The following is a 24,981-nucleotide window of genomic DNA, read 5'->3' as shown; positions in this document are numbered from 1 at the left end:
AAAAAAAAACGTTGATTCATATAACAGCATTTAAATAAGAAAATATACAAAATATGAAATGTTATCAAATTGGGCATGTCACGCTCTTGCAATGTATGAATCATTTAGAAGATGGAATAAACAATACACAAATGTATAACATTCCGTTACCCATTCTACATTGCACGCTGAATGATTTTTGTTTTGTATAAAAGTAAAGTATTACTCAAGTAGTAAAAATAAATTGAGGTTATAAATTGCGCGCGGAAATCTACATTTCCTGATTTCAGACTGTTTATCGCGAACGTAGTTTTTATGTAATTCTTAAAGTTTTCATTAGGTAACTTAACGACTGTAAATACATAACTATGGTACCTACATAATTTAATATACTTATTCAGAATCATATTACCGTGCCTTCTATTACATTATAAGTTGAGTGTTCTATCGACGACTTCATTGAAGACGTGAATTAAAGATTTCACAATAGCAAATAATAAATAAGTATTGTCTAAATCGAAAATATCCAAGCTCAATGACTCACCTATCCATATGTCCCGCTCCAGAAACACATAACAAAGACTATAAAATTTCTGCACTAAAAACTTTTTACACTGTGGCTCCCATAGAGTTGTCACATCCTGACATAAAGGCGGCTGCACACGTGCGATCCTCTGCTGTGACAAGCCGCGTGTGGCAGAGTAGCAGTACGCGCGTGCCGTGGCGATAATATGCCGCTTTCTACTGATACGGGATATTAAGGACACGTTGACTGGTTGCTATTTAGGTTTGAAGATGGTATTTAAGTTCTACAATTTGTTACTTTGATGTTGTACAGTCCATTTGTTCAAGATAAATTGGAAATGAAAATAATGGTAAAGATGCTTTATTTGTTTCCTTATTTATTACATGTGCACCATGACATGGGTACATAACTGATTCATCATACATACTTAAATGGCGATAAATGTCGTACACGTATATATTGTAAAACGTTATTTGAATGTTAAACAACTTGTGACAGAATATAGAATAAAATACTAATTGTATAAGGTTTATTCCACTTGTGTGCCGGGGTGGACAAAGTCGAAATTCGTGTGTCTTCATTTCACCATTAGGTTATATCACACAGATGAAATTATTTTTTCCTATGTTAGGTAATATTGGTATCGATTCACTTAGGTGATCATTTGCATCTTTGTGACTAAATTGTAGTAAACTTTTATCACTGTATAGGTATTCAACTTGAAAAATACTCAAATGTATCCTGCTGCTTTTCAAATGCTGTACAAAATAAAGTGAAATAAGAATCTTAATAACATCTACCACAAATTATTTCTAAATACAACCAATAATAAAGGCCAGAATTTCACAATAATAGTATATTACAGATTTCCACACAATAAATCCACATAACTTGAATGCGAAATGCAGCATTTTATCGGCATTGAGGAGCTCATTCAAGAATAGTTAAGGCAGAGCCACACACGCGAGGCCTCGTTATCGCTAATAACTTTAATTAAACAGTTTAATTGACAGACACCACTGTCTCTGTGGTCCGTCCAGTCACAGACATTTCTATCTTAGACATGTAAATGAACGATACCGTCTCGCAGTTTGTATTCACTGAATTTAATCAACTGATTAATTATACCGTATTTGAACATTTAATAATGTAAATAAATGACGACAATCTAAATACTAGGACTCGGCTTTTGTTTTGTGTCCGCGTAAATTTAAGAAACGTATTAATTTTAATTTTAGTCGCGGGTTTAATCGGAACAGTATATTAAGAATGTGAATATTATGATAAATTTATGAGCTGTGAAATAATATATGTTTGTTGAAATTATAACAATCTATGTAAAAATATGACCCAGATAGTGAGTTTTTAAAGTAAGTAAACTAAAAACATAAAAATATGGGCTAATGTGGACGATATAATACTTACACGAGCGCGGAGTGGTGTCTGTGATGGAGAGGAGCGGAGAGGGCGGCGGGCGGGAGAGCGGACAGCGAGGCGGGCTGTGGGGAGCCACACCAGCGGGCTTCGCGGACGTCGGACGAACCTGCAAAATATAATTGTTAATTATTATAATTTTACTTTTTATGATGAGATATAAAACGTAAGTAAAACATAGAAGAAACTCAAAAAGATAGTGTGCTGTCGAGCCTTGGATTTTTATCGAGTAGTAATTACCTATAATGTCATCAACCCATATCGGGGTTTCTCACGATGATTTCCTTCACCTACCAAAACTACCAATATCGGATGACAGCATGCTCTGAGATCCATCCAATGCCAGCCTGCCGGCTATACATTATCGTAGTCAGTTTGCTAAAATTTGCGAATTCGGTACACATTATACTGGTATTTCATTGCGTTAATTAAAAGATTTAACACAAATTACTCAATGTTCATGCATTCGCCCCGGCATCTGTTCGAGTTCGGCGATAGTGTGTACCCGGTATAACACAACTGTAGTACACAACTGTTTGGTTGGAATGATACTTACTGCCATAGAGGGTCATATGAGATGGCGGCCTGCTGGCCAGCACGGGAGTAGAACCATACCGCTCGCCGCCGGCCGACAGCCGCCCGCCGAGAGGCTTGAAGGCTATCGGTCGGATTATTGATTTGCCCTGGAAAGAAAAACATTTCAGTGTCATCAAAAAATAAACAAAATTTTGCAACCACTAACTTATCCCCTTCCTAGTCTGTGCAAGACAAGACCACTTCTATTGATTGGAAAACCGTGATCCCATTTTGACGGCATTTGAAAAATACATGTAAAATTTATACTTTAATCTGAAATAAAATTATTGTATGATACATATGTTATGTATATCATGCAACATCACGGATGTTATTAATCTCAATACCCAACAGCAACATTTGTATAAAAAGTAGAACTTCTTCGATGTGGAAGCTAATATTTATATGACTAATACAGACCAATGCTTTCCCGGCTTCTCCCTCAGACATATACGCCCTTATTAATACAAACGTTATCCACTGATTAGCCTTGGAATAATTATTCTTTGTATTGTCTCGTTCTTTCACTGTCAAATACTGAAGAGAGAGAGAGAGGGACAATACAAAGAAAAACTACTCCAAGCCTAATCAGAAAACTAAACTTTTGTTAATAAAGCGGAATGTTCCTAAATTTTCTTTTCCACTTCGCGTATACATAAAATGAATGGTAAAACCATCCACCCCTGCAGTATCTTGCCAGATCGCTATGTGTAAAAACAGAATTCGCTCACTCGTGCCCTATGAACATGCCTCCATTGCAATTTATCTAATCATCGAGCATAACGAATTTCTCAAGACTATGCAAACATGCCTACATAACGTGTATATATCTTTAATTATATCCCCCTCGAACTCATTTCTGTGCGTGTCTGATTTGGTATTTGAATGGTAACCTAAGGTAACTCCGTGGTAAGTAATAGTAGGTAGGTGCTATTCTCTAACTCTCATAAATGTTATTCAATTAAAGATAATTACAGTAACAGAGTAGATGGATTAATAGCATCCAATACTAATGATAAAATAATCATTAAATAAATTAATGTATTTCTCTTTACCTATTGCAGTATTAGTAGTAAAGTATTCGTATAATATTCACAGTAAAACAAAAAGTAAAATTTGTTTGCAGTCATACAAAATTGATGTGAATATCGTTGTATTTGTTCTTTTTTGACAGTTTACTGTTCTTGACATTGCCACTATTGCCAGTCATTCAAGAAAGTCATACAACGGGAAATGGGATGAGTTTCGTAACAATAGCATCATAAGTTTCATTCTATGACCAGGGTTTAAATACATCACACACGCGCGTACCGTATGCGATGATGAACCTACAGAAAATATGTGACCGGAAAATGGATTTCCCTTCGTTACATAACCTCTGTTTGTTCTTTTTTTTAGTGTTATCTTTAGTCTTATCTTCGTTAGTGCAGGTTGATCGTCATTTAGATATATTTATCTTTATGCGCACGGATTTGGCATTTGGTACGCAATGGCGCAAAATGTCACGACTCCCGAAAGGTCTTACGGTCCCATACACGACGTGTGACCGTTATACCGTGCTCACTGCAAAAACAATGAAATCCTGATGAAACAATGGCCCTTGGTCTTGGTCTTAAGGTTCATGTGGCCTTGATGCTTGAATGGACACGTGTTTATGTCATTGTTTTGCCCTTATACCACACACATACCAAATGGACCACACAGCTTTATAAACTAGGTACGTTTTGACCGCCGTCAGTATTCCGGAGAGACACAATTTTTTTACGTCAAGTTATTGTATTGTATAAGCAATATGATATCGAAGGTTACGTCCTATACTTTATATTAAAATTATGTTATCATAAGATAAATAAATTAAATAAAATGTATAAAAAATTGGTGGCCCCACTATTGCGCCGGTCGTCAATCGGGCCGCCTTTCTTTTACCAAATTTACGACTAAAAAATGTATTCCACATTGATGTTCGATCGAATAGGTAATCTAGAGACCTCTCCGAAACTATATGGATCTACTTATAAGCTTAGTACGATATGGTAAAATCAATATTTAATAAAAAAAAATAAACTGCCGTTGCTCGTTATTTATTTCTCCATCAGTTCTGATGACGAAATGATGCAAACAAAGAGAAAAATGAAGGAAAACGTCATTCTTATGGCCAAGAGAATGACAATAGATTCAGCATACCCATTTCTAACAAGTGCCGACAGATCAATCAAGCGCAGACAGATCCTAAAAAAGAAAATATCTAATGAGCACTGACGTTGAACAGGCAGAGCCAAGGAATGCATGCTTGAGAAGCATGGTGACAAAAACTAGAATACTTGTACAAAACCGCTAAACGGTGGTTGTGGTATTGGCCGCTACCATTTCACTTTTTCTCGAACGAGTAAATTTTAGTTCGAAAATTTCTTTTTTTTTTCCGATAAATTGTGAATTTGTCACCAACCAGGAAGTAATGATATCATTACTAATATGAACTCTAAATTTGTGTTACGTTATTCGTGGAGCTGGCAACATAATTATCGGAAGGTGCTAATTTTGTTCTGTATTATCGGCCTATCCGCAGGAACCATACAAATGATTTCAACTTAAATCATATTGCATTTAACAACAGTTACGTTTTACAAATAAAATCTAACATAATATGTTGTAATAAGTACCTATTTAGAATATTTAAGTTAATGTGAGCATGTAACCTGTTGGTGCTTAAATAAATAAGTTAATTAATTTATCAAACATAGGTACTTCTAATTCTACGACTAGATAATCGGAGATCATATTAATAATACATACATTTATTTTAAGTAGTAACATTACTTAAGTGGAAAATCTGTGTTTTGGTTCAGTGATAGGATATGTGGTAATGCCACGACGAAGCGATATGCTAACACGAGACGTTTAACGCAATGCTCGTGTTTTATTAACGCGTTAAATGCGGTTTTAAACGAAACGGTTACGGTAAAACAGGACTCGGCGAATTTGGATCTGATATCAGTGGGTTAAATTTTCTGAAAAAGCATTAAACTACATAACTGTTCGTTGGTACATTTTGTTTTGATGTGAAAAAATATAGAATTCTAATATATAATTCTATTGAATGGTCTGTGGTATAGAATAACTTTTGTTCCAATAAATATGAATCGAAGAAATTGACTTTGAATTTCGAATGTTGCAAATTATTGCCTCTTGTTAAAGGCTTCTTAAGTTAATTTAAAGGTAAGGTGAAAAAACAAATCATGTAAAGATAACATTAAAACAAGATTTAATTTAGAATTAGTTTTAAAAGGGAAATCGATAAAAAATAGTAATCCATCAAGACTGTATTATAATAGAAATTCCGGGAACGCCTAGAGAAACAAACCAAAAGGTTCCTGTTATTAGACTGAATGCATGTAGCATATGTATTATGTAGGTGAGGTTGTGTTTTGTCGCGGTTTGTGGGTTATCCGCGACTAGGCCTCGAGACCAGATGATATTTGCCTGAATATAATTCATGAGCGGTAGCGGGGATTATTGTATGAAATTCTCTCTTCGATAAATAATTTATCGTCTATTTTTCAGAATGCTACACTGCATCACCTATCATTCAAGACAGATAAATGGAGATGTACACATAGGATGGTTCGAAATTTACTTTAACTCTTTTAAATGCATGATTTTTAATACATAAATTTGGTGTCTCATACATAGTAAGTAAGTATGGGGACTGCTAGAAAAAAAAATGCTATTGTGTTACGGTACGGCAGTTAATAATATAAGAAAATAATAAATAATAAAAAATTATGGTTTTGTACAAAACTTATATTGTTGTCTTTACTACTTACTTTTATTATTGTCAGAGAGATCTTATTGCATATCAATGTGTGGCAAAAAAATCCTATCAGTAATGCAGTAAATCATTGAGGAGTTGCCACATCTGGGGCCGTTCCTGGGTGCACCATCTAGTCATGCTTATCATAATAATGCATTGTCATCCAAACTAAAGGTGTGCACAATATTTATGCATAATCGGTTGAAGATATCTGCTTCAAAATTTAGTTGCAAGATTCCACATAAGGACATGTGATATAGTTATATGGCAATTAAATAAAAGCTTGTAAAAATACTTTTTTTTTCAAGTTAAGCGTCGTACTTTCTTGTGGTTGGAAGGTACATGTCATGGATACATTTTGTTCACAGCAGCTCAAAGCTTTTAACTTAGAGCAATCATAGACTGTCATCTTGTCAACAGTTACCAAGCGGAACCTGCAGCCATTTGTTGTTAACCTGCCAGCACTAGAGTGAAATAATAATTATTGATGCAGAGCGCTATTTCAAATTTGGAACTTTTACTTTTTTACTAGAGATCCTAAATGGCAGTGGTGAAATAGAAAATCTTTGCCATGTTCTGTCGCCATGTTACACAATTAAATAAAGTTTGTTTTTGTTTAAATTAATGAAACATGTATTTGTTAAAATGTGTACAATGTAGGTACCTCTACAATGTAACTTACTGCCTTTTAAATTCTTGCGATAATTTAAATTAGACAAAGTTTTTTTGGTATAAAACTATAAATATATAAATGGATATAGAGATAAACTCGTCAACTCTAGAACAAGCAGTAAATTCATAAAATTGTATATACTTATGTAGAAACCGCGATACCTGTCGTTTTACCGGCGCGCGCGCATGACGATCGCTTGATTGGAGACCGCAATGATGCGCTTGCGGCGCGTCTAGTATACAATTACAGAATTTATTACAGGGTGTGTGAATAAGTGCCATTATGCGTATTATAATGTTGCGGAATTAAATTATATTATGAGATAACTAGAGCTTATTGACATTGTACTAATTTATTACTATTTAGGATTTATACACAGCTACGTAGGAAAAGTATAGAAATTATGGCTTCTGGTTAAAATATTAAATTTGCTACAGATACCAAGTTGATTCCTGATGCTAATTAGCTACTCGTAATTTGCCTTCATTTGGTTCTCATTCAGCCGCTCATTCATTTGTAAATTTGTAAACATTTTCATAAAAAAATTATTACAAAATAAGTTCATACTATAATAACATAAAATTATAATTTTTAATAAATTTACCTAAATAATTTCGAAGCAAGACAATAGAAGATCAATCACACCACAAGCTAATGTTTCATACGTATTTAGTACCGATAATATGTAGGCCGGAGATATTAAATACAGGAAACAAGATATCGAAGTAGAAGCTGAAATATGAGCGACCAGTGGCTGCACATGTTTAACAACAAGATACCTTGCTGTAAGGTGACACTGTAGGTGAAACGTTATTCTGCACACTGTCACACAAGGTCGTTAGAATAAATGGCATGGCGGTAAGTTAAAGCGGAGTAGATATACACAAATAACGGCGCAATAAACTTCACCGATTCCTTGTCTTCAAAAATGTGTTTCTAAAGAAATAGAATCCATAAACTTTAATACTGTACCATCATTAGTATCAAAGAGCAAAAAAACTATATAGACGATGAACGAGTGTAACTGAATGAGATAGACGATTTCTATATAACACCCAAATCAGCTAACCTCATACAAAGTGGCAGATTTGAGGCCGGTCACGAGATGAGGGACAAAATATGTAACCGTCCTGTCACATTTTGTCTCATCATCTCTTTCTTGTATGAACGAAACGGAAGACATGATGGGGCCTAAATCTTTCTCACTCTACGATTAGTATAAGCAAACCGGTATCTTCGTCTATGTCTTCTGAAGTCATAAATCTCTGAACCACCCAGAGCGATGTAGGTTGAACAACATCCGGAATGAAAAACAATGTATTGGTCGTCTTAAATAGCTCATCTGTGATGTTTTCATTACGTCTTTTAAAGTCGCTTGCGCTTTTTGGGCTTTCCCACGACTGCCGTAAAAATATAGGTAAGTCATCAATGTAAATACCGTTTATGTGTCAGAATAAATTAGGAATATCATCAAATAAAATCAAAACGTCAAATTTAAAAACATAAAGTGTGTGTTGCGCATGTTCAAACAACTTCAACATAGTTCAAATTAAAGCAGTTGTTTACGACCCTAGTTTTTATAATGTAGAAATTGTTAAAACTTTAAAATAATTACTTAAAATTCATTCTTTAAAATATTTCATATTCAAGATGATACTGACTGATACCATAAATTTCATTTTATATGACAGAATATTTTGGGTTTCTTTGAAAATTTTGATTTCTGCGTAATAGTACTGTACCCGTAATATGCTCTAATATAGGGTCCATATGCTCGGCTTTCATATATGTAACTACAAGGAGACAGAATGATAGTAGATATGGATCTAATCAATCTAGCTAAGCAATAATACTCTAATCTACATAATAATACATATTCATTATTTACATCACTGCTATCATATTAAAGGCATACCAATTCACGCCTACATTATAACCAGTTGCAAAAAATTTGCATGTCACTAACGGCCAATACAAATAACATATTTGCGAAACCTCAGGCGTTCTCCCACGCGCTTCTAGACCACGTGTCGACTTAAAATTACAGGATTTTAGATAGCATCTCTTTTTCCTGCTTTGAGGGTTAGAAAGAGATGGTGATAATATAGATGGTGTTACGGATTATTTTGAAATCGCCTCTGGCAGTATCTCAGGCTCGTTCCGGCATACCACATGCTCTGGATTGTCCGGGTGTGCAGAATTATGAATAATTTCGACATTCTCGACTGCAATTATTTTGGTGGCAGGGGTGCCTGCCGTTCTGGGAATATTCAAGTAAAATGCATATTTAAAGTCAAATTAAATGAACCGGACGGTTTAATGTAGGATTTAGAAAATTATAGTCATTTCAAAAATGAAACGCTGTTTTCTGAACGAATATGTTTAAACTGTTGTTTGTTTTCATACCTTGAGACAATGAATCGTAGTATTTTTAGAGAATTAACAAAACTATTGTTAAAATGATACAAATGATAAATTACTTTCCCTTGGTCATTTCAAGTTTCGCAAGAACATCCCTAGAAAAGTGAAACAACTGCCCCAAAAACTCCAAATTCGTCATGAGGCAAGTTTGTAACGTTTTAAATCGATTAAGCGTTTAATTATTTAAAAAAAAATACAATACCTGATGTATTAAACATATCGTCAATATAAAATATTAGATTAAGTTGTCTAGTTTCTATCGGACCGGTATGTATGTGGATCAAATTTTGAAGAAGAAATATAGCATCTTACCGAAATGAAGGCGAATGTTGATGAATGGCACCAGTTTTATCAGGATCTCATCTTGATTTACAGCTGTATCTGTGTTCGGTACATTCAACTCGGCCGATTCAACTTATATTAAGTTCGATTAAGATAGAAGTGCTGTTGTTGTGCTGTCTTTAGACTATATAAGAAAAGTTTAAAAATGTACAAAATGTGATAGTAGACTTATAAAATTGTCTTGCATGTCGTTCTTGTATACGAGAATAGAAACCTGATTGCTCATTGTAAACGTATGAACAGCTTATTGTGTAGTGCTGTGATATCAAAAATATTTAAAGGTTAGATTATTATAATTGTTAGAAACATCTTTTATCTACAATACACATACTGTTCTTATAATTTACATTAGTATTCACAAAGCATACGGAATACACCAACAAGCGGCGTTAGCAAACGCGAACATTGCAATAAATTAGTTGATTACTATCTACCACCGCGGTACAAGGACATCTCAGATGAATAGCCGGGAACGTGAGAAATGGCCAGTATGCTCACAGGAAAGTTGCATCAGGTCGAAGTGGATGCGGCAGCAGAAACGATCTAAAGGACTACCCAGGAAGTCTGGACAAAGTGAGATGGATAGATAAGAATAGATAGAGAGATAATGAGGCAAAGTGAAAAAAATATATTGAAGGCCTAAACAAACTGTAACATTTAACTAAACTATTCAGATGTCCCACTGAAAGAAATCGCTCGAGGGATTGTAAAACTTAATTCAATTATAGCATAATGTCACATAAAAACGCCATGCATAAATACAATACTTTAAAAAGTGATAAATGAATACAAAACATTTTTCTAAATTATTTATAGGATAAGATTTACGAGAGAAGAATAAAAAGTGTAGACCCAAACCAGTTCAGGTCAAATTTCACACGTGCCGAGCAGATGTATGTCGAACCCACGACCCATCTGCCCCTCGACCCCAAGCAAAACTAACCAATTATGTTGTTGGGGTGTTTTGTGAAGCTATACCGATTGTTGCAAACGTTTTTTGTATTGCACTTTAATTGTATTGGGCTTATTGCGTCGTTGTGAAAAAGTTATAGGAAGTGTGTATTTTATTCAAAAATATGAAATTATTTCCATACATATTTTAAAATAAATTTATTGCTTTTACTTGAGTATTTACATTTTGTTTAAGAAACGAGTGACGTTTGAGGAAAAGTTTCCAGGTTCTTAGAGAACTTTGAGAAATCACGTCGACGACGTCGTCGTTAGCCTTCATTTTCTAAAGAAATAAGGGAGGAAGTCCGGGTAAGCTCAGGTAACTACTAGAAGAGAAAAATACAAATGTTTACACCCAAATAAACTAAAAGCGTTTATTAATATTTCAGATGCAACTTCAATTAAAAATGCGACATCCGGTTTTTGACACGACGTAACTTTCACATAAAAATCCGCACAAAAACTTCGCGCGAAGCAATCAATCTTCAATGAGTGAGTGGCAAAAAAAAAACACATTTCCCGAACGAATTCACGATATGACCAACATCGAGAGTAAAATGCACGACACTGATTCAAATGGCGATAGACATTGCTTTCTATGAGCTTAGATAGATGATAACAAGCTATAAGATAGCAATCGTGAAATGGCGATTGAAATATGAGTTAATATACATAAACATGTAGATATAATCAATATTAACAGACAAGATAAAGGCACACCGCCGCCGTATAAGCTCTTGAATTCAATAATTTGATTATAAAACATCATATCACTTATCTAGCTGTGATGAAAACATAGTAAAGTTAATAATCTATTATTTCGTGATCATAGTAGGTAGTAGGGAGTAGAAATAAAGAAGCATTACTTACATAAATTATCAAAGTAACTTTATAATGATACAATGAGATTGCTTGATGCTGTCTATTATATTGCAATCTTCTATCGCCCGATCGAATCCTGGCGTGATCTACATGGATCTGATAACCATCGACCAACACGTAACAAATACAATCCAAGTTCATAAGTACATACATAAGCTTGATAATAACAATCGATAGATGGACAAGGAACCAGTTAAACACTTGTATATCAAGTTTTTGTAGGCTATAGAAAGTTGCCGAATCGCCAGAGAGCCCGAGAATCAAGATGCGTACACGATTATCGAATGAGATTTATAGTATCGATACAAAATGATGTCGTGCCCTATTGTCCGATATGGGCTACGTTTGGAAAGTTTCATTTGTAAGTTCTTCAAAAGATTGTATATGATAAGATTTCTACTTGGTCATATTGACATCCATTGGTCCCCTGGCAACTGGTAAAGGAAGGTTACAAATTATTCATATGTTTCCAAGTCTATATTATTTGACACTTATTTACCTAAGTTCAACACAACAAAAAGTGACCATTTTTCATTTAGGGACAAATAATCCAAGTTATGCGCTGTAAAATTAAACATGATCTCAGTAAACAAAGGTTTTTGGCGGCGCAGTGAATATTTTGGACTGGCCGAAGGCATTATAGCTATGAATAGCGCATATTAGTGAAATAGAGGACCTTGGCATAAATGTGCCGCCTCGTGACGAGAACTCCGGCAATCAGATTATACTGCCTCACGACGATGCTCGGACCATCGTCGCTCCAAAACATTTAATAACATCAATTTATTTTAATTTGACACATCTTTTGTTGTCCTTTCGATCTAATGCGTCAATTATATCAGTCTTGGAAGTTGTAGTAGAAAGATTGGTGGTATGAGTAACTTTAATTCATATTAAAAGTAGTGAAGTCATTACAAAAATAGTTCGGAAGGATACTGTGAATCCTTGTTATTTGTTTTTTCACCAATGATTTTTATGAATGATGAAGAAGTAAAACAGTAGTTTTATTTCATTCACAAAAATATCTGTAATTAGTAATTTAGAAGTTGTAAAATTATTATGAAGTTAAAAAAAATATTTGCAAAACTCCAAAATTGGACAAATTAAAGTTATACTCAAACCATTGAGCAATAAAATTAATGATTGCAAAACAATTAATTGTTGAGGCTTTTACGAACACTTTAGAGCACGGACTACAGAACAATTTATAGCCAATAATTATCCTTTATTGTATGATAGAGAGCACACATATCAACAAATTTATTGTTTAAGTAACAAATTTATTGTAACTAACCGAGCCCTCATCAATAACATTGCTTAACTATGCATTGTAGTGTCGAGACCAAAAGTGAATCTTGATATAATTGCATTATAACTGAAGAAATAAAGTTTCAAAATGTAAAATACTTCCCAAGTTTTGTAGAGCCGTAAGCTCTACACTGGACGATCAACTGTCTGATCCATCAGTCATTTGAAGATGAAAGAACAGTTATGCACAATGCATGCCGTGTTGTTTTGAGGCGTTTACATATATAGTATCATCGTCATGTATCACAAGACAAATGGGAAAAGATTTTTCATAAAAAATCATTTATAGAATGAAAAATCTTTGTTGTCGTTTAGTTTTGTGTGTGCTTTTCAAAATATTGGGTATTGGTGAAACGTAGCCTATTAGAACAAAATACGAGTACTATTGATATTGTCATATATTGCCAATTACACCCACAGTTTACAAGATTAGACATTGTAACTTCAAGATTTCAATGTTCTATTGCAAAATTTGCACAACACCTTATTGTTTTGCAGTGGGTGTTTATTAGACTATCATATGCTTACGAGTGCAAGCCGATCCCGGAGACAATGACAGCATTAGGCGCATGTGTTTTGAAACTGAACTGCACGAATCGAATCCATGAATGCAAATTGGCATGGCGATATGATTGTATTGTTTTGCTGAGACGACGAAATGTTTCGTAGCATCATGTTTTGTGAAATTTTCTTACTTTACTTAAGACTTTATTTAGGTATTATCATGTTGAGGTTATGTTATATTCATATATAATGCATAACCTCATGGTTATGCATGCATCTTCTTGCTCTTTACAAAATGTATTGTGAATGTATGTATACTATAATTGCGGCAGTCTGAAATGTGTGTGCGAGCCTTCGAGTCCAAATATCGCCCATGAAAGAAGAACCAATTGCTTTTGACTACATCTAGGAAATCATTTTAGTTATTGATGTGGTTGCTTTAACTGATGATTCTATTATTAAGAGATTCTTCAAATAAGCATATAATGAAAATTTCATCCGGTTGTCCATTTCCATATAACCACCACCACAAGGTGCTTACGCATTACGAGATGTGCACCAGCCTTTAGTGATTTCACACTATAGTTACTATAACATGTGTGGGATGCGCAAAGTACAATGGGTTGCATTACGAAAGCTCGGGACAAAGGCCAATTAATATTAAACATCACAGACTTTTAGTTTCCATAAAGTTGTGAGTCGTAATTGTAGTACAGTAGACTGCAGGTCATGTTATTCCACACGAACCCTTGTATAGCGGTGATAGCGGCGAATTTGCTCTGAATTTGGGTAAATTGATGTGACTGTACTGACTAGTGGTAATCGGGAATTCTCTGATCATTTCCTTGCCTTTGATTTTTGTCAGTAAAGTCATTTTATTTACGAGGAACCACAAAGAGAACATCGTTAGTGAAATTGAAAGAATTGTAGAACCAAATAAGTAAAGAATTCAATTTTTCATTTGAAATCACTGAACCCTAAAATTAAGCTCCACGACATCTCGCGAACAAAATAACATAGCAGGATATAAATATTTCTGTTAAAGATGAAAGTACATACGAACATTCTTTAATTAAATTTAAAGTTATACTTAAGTAAATTTTTAAACTCCAGCACTATAAACGAAACAAACAATTTTCGAACATGTCCGTGATTTTAATTGATAAGTTGTCAATTTTAATGAAATCGTCACACGTTTTTATATTGATTGTCAGCACGTGTTTATAAATACTGATGACAGACACCTGCCCGGAATTTTAATTACGCGGAGAAAGCGAGAGTGGATGTTGATCAGAAAGAGAAAGACTATATTAATATAGTATGTAAAGTGGAACAATAGCTCAATCAGTAGTAAGTTTGTTTTTATTGGACAGGCGTTACGACTTCTATGCTACGGAGAGCATAGAAGTCGTAACGGGTTCGATTCCCAGCGCAGACAAATATTTTGTTCCTGTTTCCACAAATTGCCTGTGGTTCAAGGTTGTATACGTTTCTGTGTTTGTGTCCATTTGATCCGCGACACAAGCTTGTTGGAATGCTTGTTCTGTTTTATAAAATGCTAGAAGGACCAAACTGTGATATTATTAATTTTAGGGACCGTGTAGACAACGTATACTAGCAGAGACAATACCTATTACCTACCTACATAGCACAATTTGTCATGTCGTTTTTGTATGAATAAAACATGGAATTAGTACTTCTAAGTACTCCTTCTAGGAACTCCGAATTCGGAGTAATATATAATATTCGGAGTAATATATGGAAATAGTAGGTACCTACCTAATCAGGAAGGTACCTACTATTTCTATGGAATAATATCGATTGAACAACAGTGTGCGTAGTGCGACTTTGCTATGGATATCTCGCCATCGAATCGATCCGCAGTGAGACGCAGCTAGATAGGTACCAATTACCGTGCGCCATTTTGACGCAACGATAACTACATAGCAATGTGATTGGTTATCATCTGCGTCTCACTTCGAATCGACTCTATAGTGAGAAGTGCAACGTAAACCCTTACTTGGCCCTCGGGTAGGTATTAGATTTAGGAAATCCATCCTCAGGAAAGAAAAGCGCACTTACCGGGAAAATACGAAATCGCTATAGTGTCTAAAATTAGTTTAGTTGCTCGTTGTGTATATACTTACCTGCAAAAAACATATTTGATTTTAAGTTATTATGATAGATAAATATTTATACGTAACAAAATAGATGAAAACGACCATAAAACTAAATATCTAAATATTTCTTTTTTAAGAATTTAAGAAAGTATCAAACATGTATAGTGGAAGGATAAAAAAGAGATAAAAAGAGAAAAAGAAGAAAGGTAAAAGATTATGAAGATCTATAACGTGCGTGTGGTCTGATTACACTAGTACTTAATCTAAAGTTATGTCCATTTTGGGTTCGATGTAACAGTTTGCTCAATAGTTAAGCGTACGGCCAGTCTATGGCTTCATAAGCTGATTGCACGGTTATTTCCTATATTTTAAGGTGAGCTGTACTTACAGGTTTAGAGAGGTTACCAGAAGACCAAAATTGATTGAAGGGTTGGATTGGTCTGCAGGTAACCTCTACATTTCCGGCCCCGGATAAACCTGATGCCGACAACCGGACCGTGCGAAATGAAAACAACAGGAAAGCTGACTCCGTGCTCAGCGGCGGAAGAAATTGTGTAAACGCTCAGATGAGAGAGTGAGAAGTATAGGTAACTTATAATATATATTAAATAGTTAGTATCCCATACCACAAGTCTCGTTTACTTATGTACGGGGCTAACTTTATCTATGTAATTGGCTCTTATATAGGTATATGTCTTGCAATGCGTAGGCGACGCAAGGAAATCCAACCCGTCAGCGACTGCCAGACAACCATAGTAATTCCCACGTCGCACACACTACACGCACACCCATCCCTGCCATATAACGTCCGATAGCGTAATGTGGCGTTAAATTCTACAACTCAACTTTACAGTCATGTAGAATCTAGAATGTTGCAAAAATATGGCCCATTACTATGAGTTTAGTTTATATTATTAATAAGTAACATGAGTTTTAACATTAGAAACTCCCAAGAGACAGTATAAATTCATCAATTTAGTGACAATTGATTAAATAACAAAATTAAAATATGTATAACTATTTAAATAAAACTGACCGATTATTATTACTAAGATTCCTTTTCAACGAATTGTTTATAATTAAGTAAATTATAAAATCATGGTAACAACTAAATATAAAAAAATGAAACAGAAACAGATAAATTATTATTATTTAAAGTATTTTAAGATGATTCGGATGCAAACTGAATGCTACATTAAACAAACCACAGTTTTAAATGATCTACGACTTTGGGAAATTGTCTTTGTTTTTGTAATACGTAAACATTTTAACTCGGTAATTTCATTAGTTGAGTCGACATTCCGGTGCTGAGGGTCGTGACCGCTGAAACATTTCTTATACAGACATTGATTTGCATGTAATAATTATTGGTTTATGTAACATTGTATTATTTGCGTAGAGTATGCTGATGAGGGCATTACCATAAGAAACCAATCGGTCATTCGGTCTCTAACTAGGAATATAAATAAAGCCATTATTTAGAACAGATAAAGACGATTGAAATAACGGGCGTGAGAGAGTTCGGCCTAAGCGGAACACGACTTAGTAGCCAGTTTAGATACAAATGAGATATGACTACGACAGAGTGGGAACGAAAGATCTTTTTCAGTGTAAATTGATGTCTGTTTTTTTACAAAATGGTCTAGATTTTGCTACAGTTACTTAATAAAAATACATTTTGATGAATAAATAAAATATGTAACAAAGACAAAATGGCGAGATAGACATAGAATTGACAAAAATTCATGTCCACCACATGAATTAGACAAAGAAAAAGGCTGAGATGATATTAATTATGAATGTAAAAAAAACTCGTAACAGTCACCCTGTCTAAATTTGGAACAATAGCACGTGTAGCATTTGCACACAACAAATAAGACATAGCCAGGGAAAAGAAGGACTCCTAACGGTCAATTAACATAGATACAAGTCGGGTAAGAGCAACAGGTTGCCTGCAAGATATGCTAATGTGCTACGAGGTGGTCCCAGATGCGTTGAACAAGATACAGGCGACACCACAGAGCAGTGAGTGTATAGAAATAAGTTAAATTCAAATGATTCAATGTGATGAGACAATGTGTGCTTGAATGATACACAATGGCGTAAAGTATTATAAACTTAAGAGATGGTATTATTTAATGGTCATTTATATTATGTTCATTTATAAATGTACATACATACATACGTACATTATGTACAATTTGTACATAATATAATTATAAATGACATAATATATTATGTCATTTATAATTATATTATGTACAATGCTATATCGTGTCACTTGTAACAGATAAGGGTAAATAAAGTTGAATTTTTAAAAACTCTACTATGGTTAGATATAATGAGAGGTAGAAAAAAAAATTTTTTTCGGCGATTGGCTGCTTAATTAATTTAAGATTTATAAATACTTCTATACTTTCGATATGTTTCTTTATACCGACATTGTCTCACTGTGATCTCTGGAGTAATGTGTATGTATGGGTTCTAGTGAAGCCTGTACTTCGATATTGCAATGATAATCGCTTAGCTAACAACATTATTAATAGGCATAGCTTTCTTCTGATCCCAGCTAAGTATAAATCCGGTAGAAATTTTGTGGTGGTCCTCTTTATAAACATGGGAATAACCTATCCCATTATCATCTTTATAAAGACATTTTAAGCAGGAAACCAACATTTTTTAATAATCAGGCATATGTAAGAGGGTCTGTCTAGGTTTGGTTACATTGTATTGGAGCATTTTCGGAAAATATTTAAGTCGTGGGTTTTATAAACAAACATTTTTTGATAATATTGAATATTTTTTTTAATACCTCTATTATGTGCATAGCTTAGCTGTTTATAGTTAATATCTACAATGAGGTCGATTAATACAACATTATGTGTATGTAGCATGTATGGGTTATCTCGATTCGCGGTACATGTGCGCCTGCGCCTGTCAGCCTGTCGTTTGTGGGTCACACCACTTTCAGTTATTTGCATGTATATCTGTAGCGGTACCTTATCCACATTTACAAACGAATTGCGAAAAATATTCGACAGAAAAATAAAAAGTACACAACGAGGAAAAGGTTAAGAGTTTTATTGCCATCAAACAACACAATTGGAGACGATCAGACTTTGAAAATGAAAAAAATACAATATTTGCCCAAGCTACGAATTTAAGACAAGACCCGAGATTACGGATAAGCATAACCTTTACACCATGATGTTCCAAAGAAGTAATGACGCCATAACCATAAATGGAGAAGAAAGATGTGTATATAAATATCGCATACATGAAACGGCCAACTGAGTTACAACTTAGGTGAAGTTAACTGTTAAGAAGAAGAAGCTGACCTTGTAAGCATAACATTGAAGTACTCGACAAAAGAGACAACTGTATTTGATCCCTCATTGTACAATTCCATAATATCAATACTTATTTTCTGCTCTTACGTACACAAAAAGTATACTTAACTAAGGAACAGATGAAAATTTCTTACGATTGAGTATTTTTGAATGACAGAAAAAAATTTAGAATCTCTTGAGGCTTATGTCAAATGGCTACAAAATAGCGCTTCTCTGCCACATCAATAGATGTGAAACAAACTAGGTAGATCCCACAGTGTGCAGTTCCATAAAATCGAACTTAGTTACGGTGAACGGCCGGCACTCGTGACCGTGGCGGTGGAATGGGATCCACACGAACGATCGAGGAAATGCAGTGTTGAAGATTTGCACAGAAATTAGACATTAAAAACTAGGTAAAATAGCCTTTTGCTAAGGCTCTAGTGATAGAATAAGCATAAAAACATTGATGATGTTTTGTATTTCCTCCCTGTTTTTTTATCTAAGTATGTGTTTGTAAATATAATAAGAATATAAATTGAATTTAATTAAGTGGAAAAAGAAAAAGCTGAGCCATCCATGTCGGAAATGCTAAATCTTCGAAAAGAAATCGATTCGGGTTTACCCAAAGAAGTTACATTTCGACTTTTACAAAAACCAACAATCGAATGGAAAGATGCATATTTAAAAGTATCTCCGGCTACCCTACTTTGCAGCGACTGAGTATAAACGCTATTCTATGTTAACGTAATATTAAGTTTCACTCTTTGACTTTAATGGAGTCATGAATTGTAAGAAAACAGATATAGCTGCAAATATAAAGAGACTGTTAACAATAAATAGCAATATTGGCGCCACTAGATCGAGACAAAAGGGGTCATAAATTACTAACTGACATTAATCCGCATTATCGTTTGCAGAATACTTGTTCTTTATCAAATTTATCGGAGTAGAATTATAGGTAACAATTATTAAAGTTTTAGGTATAAGCTCGGCTTGGCGCAGTAATCGTGACGACCGGATCTGAAATCCGCCATTGCTAGCTGGCCTTGGACTATTTCCACACACCTTTATATTTCCAAAAGGTCAATTAGAAAGTCTTTGTGCTTATAAATCATAGGCTATTATTATTGTTTCATCGTAATCATTAAAAGCTGATCCAAATCATCTTTGAGATACAGCTGATATGACGGTACCACTTAATAATAGTATCTATGTTGTAATTTGCGGCTACCGACGTGGTATTAGATTACAACACGGAGCGTGTTAAATTTTTGGACGCGATACGTAACATCAAGGTCAAGTACAAAGTCACCAAATTGATTATGGACGCCAGTTTCTTTGACTATCCAATAAAGACGATTTCCATTTGGACATTTGTATCGTCTCTATAATATCACTTTATATAAGTACTCGTATGGTTTCGTAAACATTTTACAGATTAGTTCTTCAAAAGTGTTAACGAATATGGTACCTGAAGTCAACTTACTTTGTAACTTTAATTTGTATTTATCAAAACACAATCATCAGCCTCAAGATCAAGGTTTGCAAAAACTGTTCGAGACACTCATAAATAAATCGAATGGTAACCGATCGCGGTCGCCCCGCTAACACGTACCGGTGGACCTCAAACCGTTGGACAATCCGCTCCAACCGGGCCTATTTATGTTAATCTCTTCAAATTTCTAAGATAAAAAACTGCGGCTTCACTATTATAACTAGCACAGAACTGTGATTTGTGGGTGACGCCTCCGGAAGAGAGATGGTTTAATAAATGGTTGGGTCGATCGAGTGGCAATTCCGGCTGCCTACAAAATCTTGCGCCTATTTTTGGAGCTGGATATTACCTGGTGGGCGAAAATAGTGCGAAGATCCATTCAAATTTCAGAACATAATTAAGATTTATATCTTTAATAATTTTATTATTTTTTAACAATTTATTCATCAAATATAGCAAATTCATCAATAGCAATCAAATCAAAAGGTGCGAATACAGTCATTGTTATTCGATACACAATCAAACGACTGACAAATTAATAACTTTGTTGATTGGGTTAATATTGTGTGGGCTTGCTTTTATACATTCGACAATATCAGTTTTTGAACAATTTATCAATTAGATGTAATGAAACATCCTAATTACATTATTATTTAACGATGTTTCGGTGTGGGCGCTGTAAGCCGATTGCTTCATGGTGCAGAATTCATTAATTTGTTTTGTGATCGGTAACATCAGTCAACCGTCAAGAGAAGAATCACTCCCACGGTAGTTCTTCATGCGAACAAAGTTAATCATGCTCTAAACTTCATGTTACACAACGGTGATAAATAAAAAGTCAGGGACGTTTTTGGAATAGCACAAAGTACAATTGTCCTCGTTTCGGTGTTATGCAAAGTCGCAAATGGATAAATAGACCTCTAAATTTGGTCTGATGGCTAATGAACGTGGACTTATGCCTTAAGATTTATTTTCTGCTTCAGTACAAATTCAAGGCTAAGCGTGAATAGCTTCCAATGAGTCACTAAACGATCTGCTCAAATTATTTAACTGTGGGTTCAATTTCGTGTGAGAACTTTTTGCGATACCAATTACAGTTTCATACTTCTATCTGTACCTTACAATTACACAGTCTGTACTACAAGGTCTGCTAAACTGCATTAGAGTTAGGTTGAAATTTACGAGTGTGAAGTAGTAATACGATTATGATAGAGATGCTTCTGTTCCCGAGCTTGACCTCGAAGAATCGGATGGCGTAACGGACAAAGAAGCAAAAAAAAAGGCAGCTACTTTGGTGATTTACAAATAAAAGAACATATTTGACACATTTCAGCGATGTGTCTGTAATATAAAGAAGACTTATTATTCATTTATAACACCATTAGCCAAAGAAGTCTCATGGACGATAGGTTTAACAATTTCAAATTATATTTCAATGATCCAAAGGACATAAAAAGGTCGAAGTCGTGATAGTAAATACATATTATGATCATATAATTCAATTGAAAGTTAAACTTTTGACTTTAAATTAGTTTTATACTTATATACAAGCAAAATACAATGTTTTTATGCTAATTTTCCAACACCAATACATCCATAATTTTCAATTATATTATAGTGTTATGACTCATTTCCAGTTCCCACATAGAAGCCCTCATGTTGCTTTATTAGTAATTTAATTTATCAGATCAAGGGGGCGCGGGCGAGCTTTCCTTCAGTATTTGGAACTGGTCGTGAGGTCACTAACGAGAGTAAAATTCGCCAAAAACGACTCTAAGCCGTTGTAAGAAAGGTGATTCGAAACTCGACTTATACGCTTTATTGTGGTCTTGAGCATTAAGATGAGTCATGGGAACAGCATTTAGTAGCCGTAAATACATCAATATTGCAATTAAGTTCCGATGGCCTGAATCGCAGTAAATAGATAATCACCATTCATTACGAATGAAAATATTAAAAACAAGGTTGGAGTAAGTCAAGCATTGCATGAAAAACAACGTGAATCATTAAATCCTTAAGACGTTCTTAGTTTCACTTGTTATGACTGTTGAGTTAAAACAACCTCTTTACTGGCTGTGGTTGTGATATCTTCAGCCAGAAATAGCTAACATTGTTGTCTCGTACCTATCAGAAAATTTAAAATTGGCAGAATATTTGGCAAAATGCTAATATAATAATAAATAGCTATCTAATCTACAGACTAAATGCAGCACTACAGAATGTAAACCTATACCTGTAAATACAGTTCGTAACCCTAATTATTTTTTTGAAGATTAATAATTATATAAACCAATCAGCTAGTTAACGTTACAACGTTAACTTACGTTCATTAAAAATTTACAAATCTTGTATCAGAAATGTATTAGTGAATGGGTGGCATACTCGGCTAGAATCATGAGTCACGCATGCTATGGCGTCACCAGCACGCAGCAACTTGCCGCCATACGGACCCTGCATTTTGAGTGATCAATTGTTATTCAACATTGCACTTACTCTGATAAAGCTTTTGTTGCTTTGATTTTATTAGAGGAAATTACTTCTTGCAATTAATATTTAGTAATAATATTTATCTTTATTTCAGATAATGCCTTATTTTGGTAAATGGATCCATTGATAAAACTTTGCGAGTTACATGTAATGATGACGTAATGTATGTTGAATGCACACTGTGTCTAAGCGCTGGTGACAATTTTTAGATGAATTATTTTGAAATTGATCTTGAATTCCAAATATCACACCATTTAGCAATGCACAAACAGAGGTCAAAAAGGGGTGTCTGTGCAAACAGAAATAGTGAAATATTGGACGTACTTGAATAATTATCTGTAATACGACGATGATAAAAATTCAAAACCATGGGATTAAAAATTATGGAGATACTCATAAATTTTGATAGTTAAAGTAGCCATTAGGAGAGTGGTATAACTAAAAAGTAGGTTATTTGTTTTTTATACTAATGGATTTATCTATTTCAATAAGTCACCTTAAATTTGTGTTTATTGATGTATGTACAATATATCGCATTACTCCATGAGTAATCGTTTTGTTATGTTGTAAGATAAAAAGAAAAAGTTGTTTGAACATTTAAATCAATATTTTTACAGCGACTAATGATACTCTACCTTTACTGGGTCAGATTATTATAAAGGTGCGAGTGTTGTTTCAAAAGTATCTTCAATTTAGAATTTATACACCCAGTTAAAACCTTTTTGAAAATTTTTCCATGAAAAATATATTAAAATCGGAGTTTGAACGATATCTCCTCCACTTCTTCAGTCTTCCTATTGACACAGCCTTTGCATTTCCTTTATCTGATCCATAAAAGCCTTTCATGGCTCCTTTCCTTCTCTGAGTTGAACTCAACCTTCAGTCGGGTAAATTAAATACGTCTTTATCATTCCTTCCACGTTTTTCTTTCGCTCAGAGATTAGCATGGAAAACATTACATAGTCATTTTAAGTAAAGATCATCTGAATCAAAATGGAGATGAGACTCAAAAAATATTTGTTTCGTTTCGTTATATATGTGTTCGTGTCCATTAGTTCCTTACGACACAGATTTATTTGCGAAATTCAGATTTTTTTATCTATGATGTTTAAGTAACTAACGTATTAACAAACACCACAATTGTTATTACACATTTAACAAAATTATACCTACTCTACTTTCAAACATCGCTTAGCCAACTATAAAACGATAATACGAAAATAATGGTCAACAATAAAATAGTGATAGTGAAAGTGGCCAATGAGCTTTCAAACAAAATAATAAGGGGTATCGCACACATTATCACAATTTTTGAAAGGAGAAAGCAAGTCTAAACAGAGTTAAATTCATTCATCAAATAACTACAAAAGTTTGCGCGTGATTTTACTTTCCAGTTTTTATTAGCTCCTAAATTATTAAAATCATTTGGGATGGCCACGCTTTTTGTCAAGGATATATTACATAGATTGAGCAAATTCCAAAGTAATTTTGCTTAAGCATATTATAGCGAATTTTGTAACAATTAGATTTTTCATTAACGGTCATAATTTTAGTAATGAATTTTGCGTACGTGGAAGCCTTGTGTTTACGTTTCGATAAAACATTCACATCTATATCAATATTCCTTATCGTATCAGTAACGGTTGAGTGGCAAAATATTTACTTTAATATTCGAAGAATTGCTTTAAAAATGCCCTTCTATCGACGTAAATGTCCATACCCATATTATATTTACTCAACGTTCGTAGGCTAGAGTAAAATTGTTAAACAGAACGTCCCGGAATCAAGGTAAAATATAACAAAGAAACAGGAACAGAGAACAAAGAATTACTTTTATGGAATATCCAAGACGAATCATTAGTGAGATCTCACCTACTAACAAACTGAACAAGTTAACACCCTAAATTAACATCACAGAGGGTACATTCATGGACGAAAACAAATAATATGGGCTAGTATATATACACTTTCTTTTATTCTGCTTGTTTTCCTGTTTTGTGTCCGTGACTTAGAAGATAAACTCCAGGAATGCCATATTCGCTGCGGCAACTTTCGTGTAAACTAGCAAATTACGTATGGAATAAATATCAGGCTATGCCTATTCCCCTTGGTCCTAGCAGAAGGGGGCAAGCCCAAGAAG

The 24,981-nt window shown here is 34.3% G+C and overlaps 1 protein-coding gene across 3 annotated transcripts in view; it reads right to left on the bottom strand.

The window, feature by feature from the left end:
• Positions 1-24,981, bottom strand: part of LOC128671949 (NEDD4-binding protein 3-A-like) — a 70,772-nt gene that overhangs the window by 10,823 nt on the left and 34,968 nt on the right. For all 3 annotated transcript variants that reach the window (XM_053748799.1, XM_064436101.1, XM_053748800.2), the window contains 2 exons: positions 2,496-2,622; positions 1,931-2,048 (listed from right to left, as the gene is read on the bottom strand). In XM_053748799.1, the coding sequence (XP_053604774.1) occupies positions 1,931-2,048; positions 2,496-2,622 (245 nt within the window). The remainder of the gene's footprint in view (positions 1-1,930; positions 2,049-2,495; positions 2,623-24,981) is intronic.

The sequence above is a fragment of the Plodia interpunctella genome, chromosome 8, assembly GCF_027563975.2.
Source record: "Plodia interpunctella isolate USDA-ARS_2022_Savannah chromosome 8, ilPloInte3.2, whole genome shotgun sequence".
NCBI lineage: Eukaryota > Metazoa > Arthropoda > Insecta > Lepidoptera > Pyralidae > Plodia > Plodia interpunctella.
This window is presented reverse-complemented; position numbering and strand designations above follow the sequence as displayed.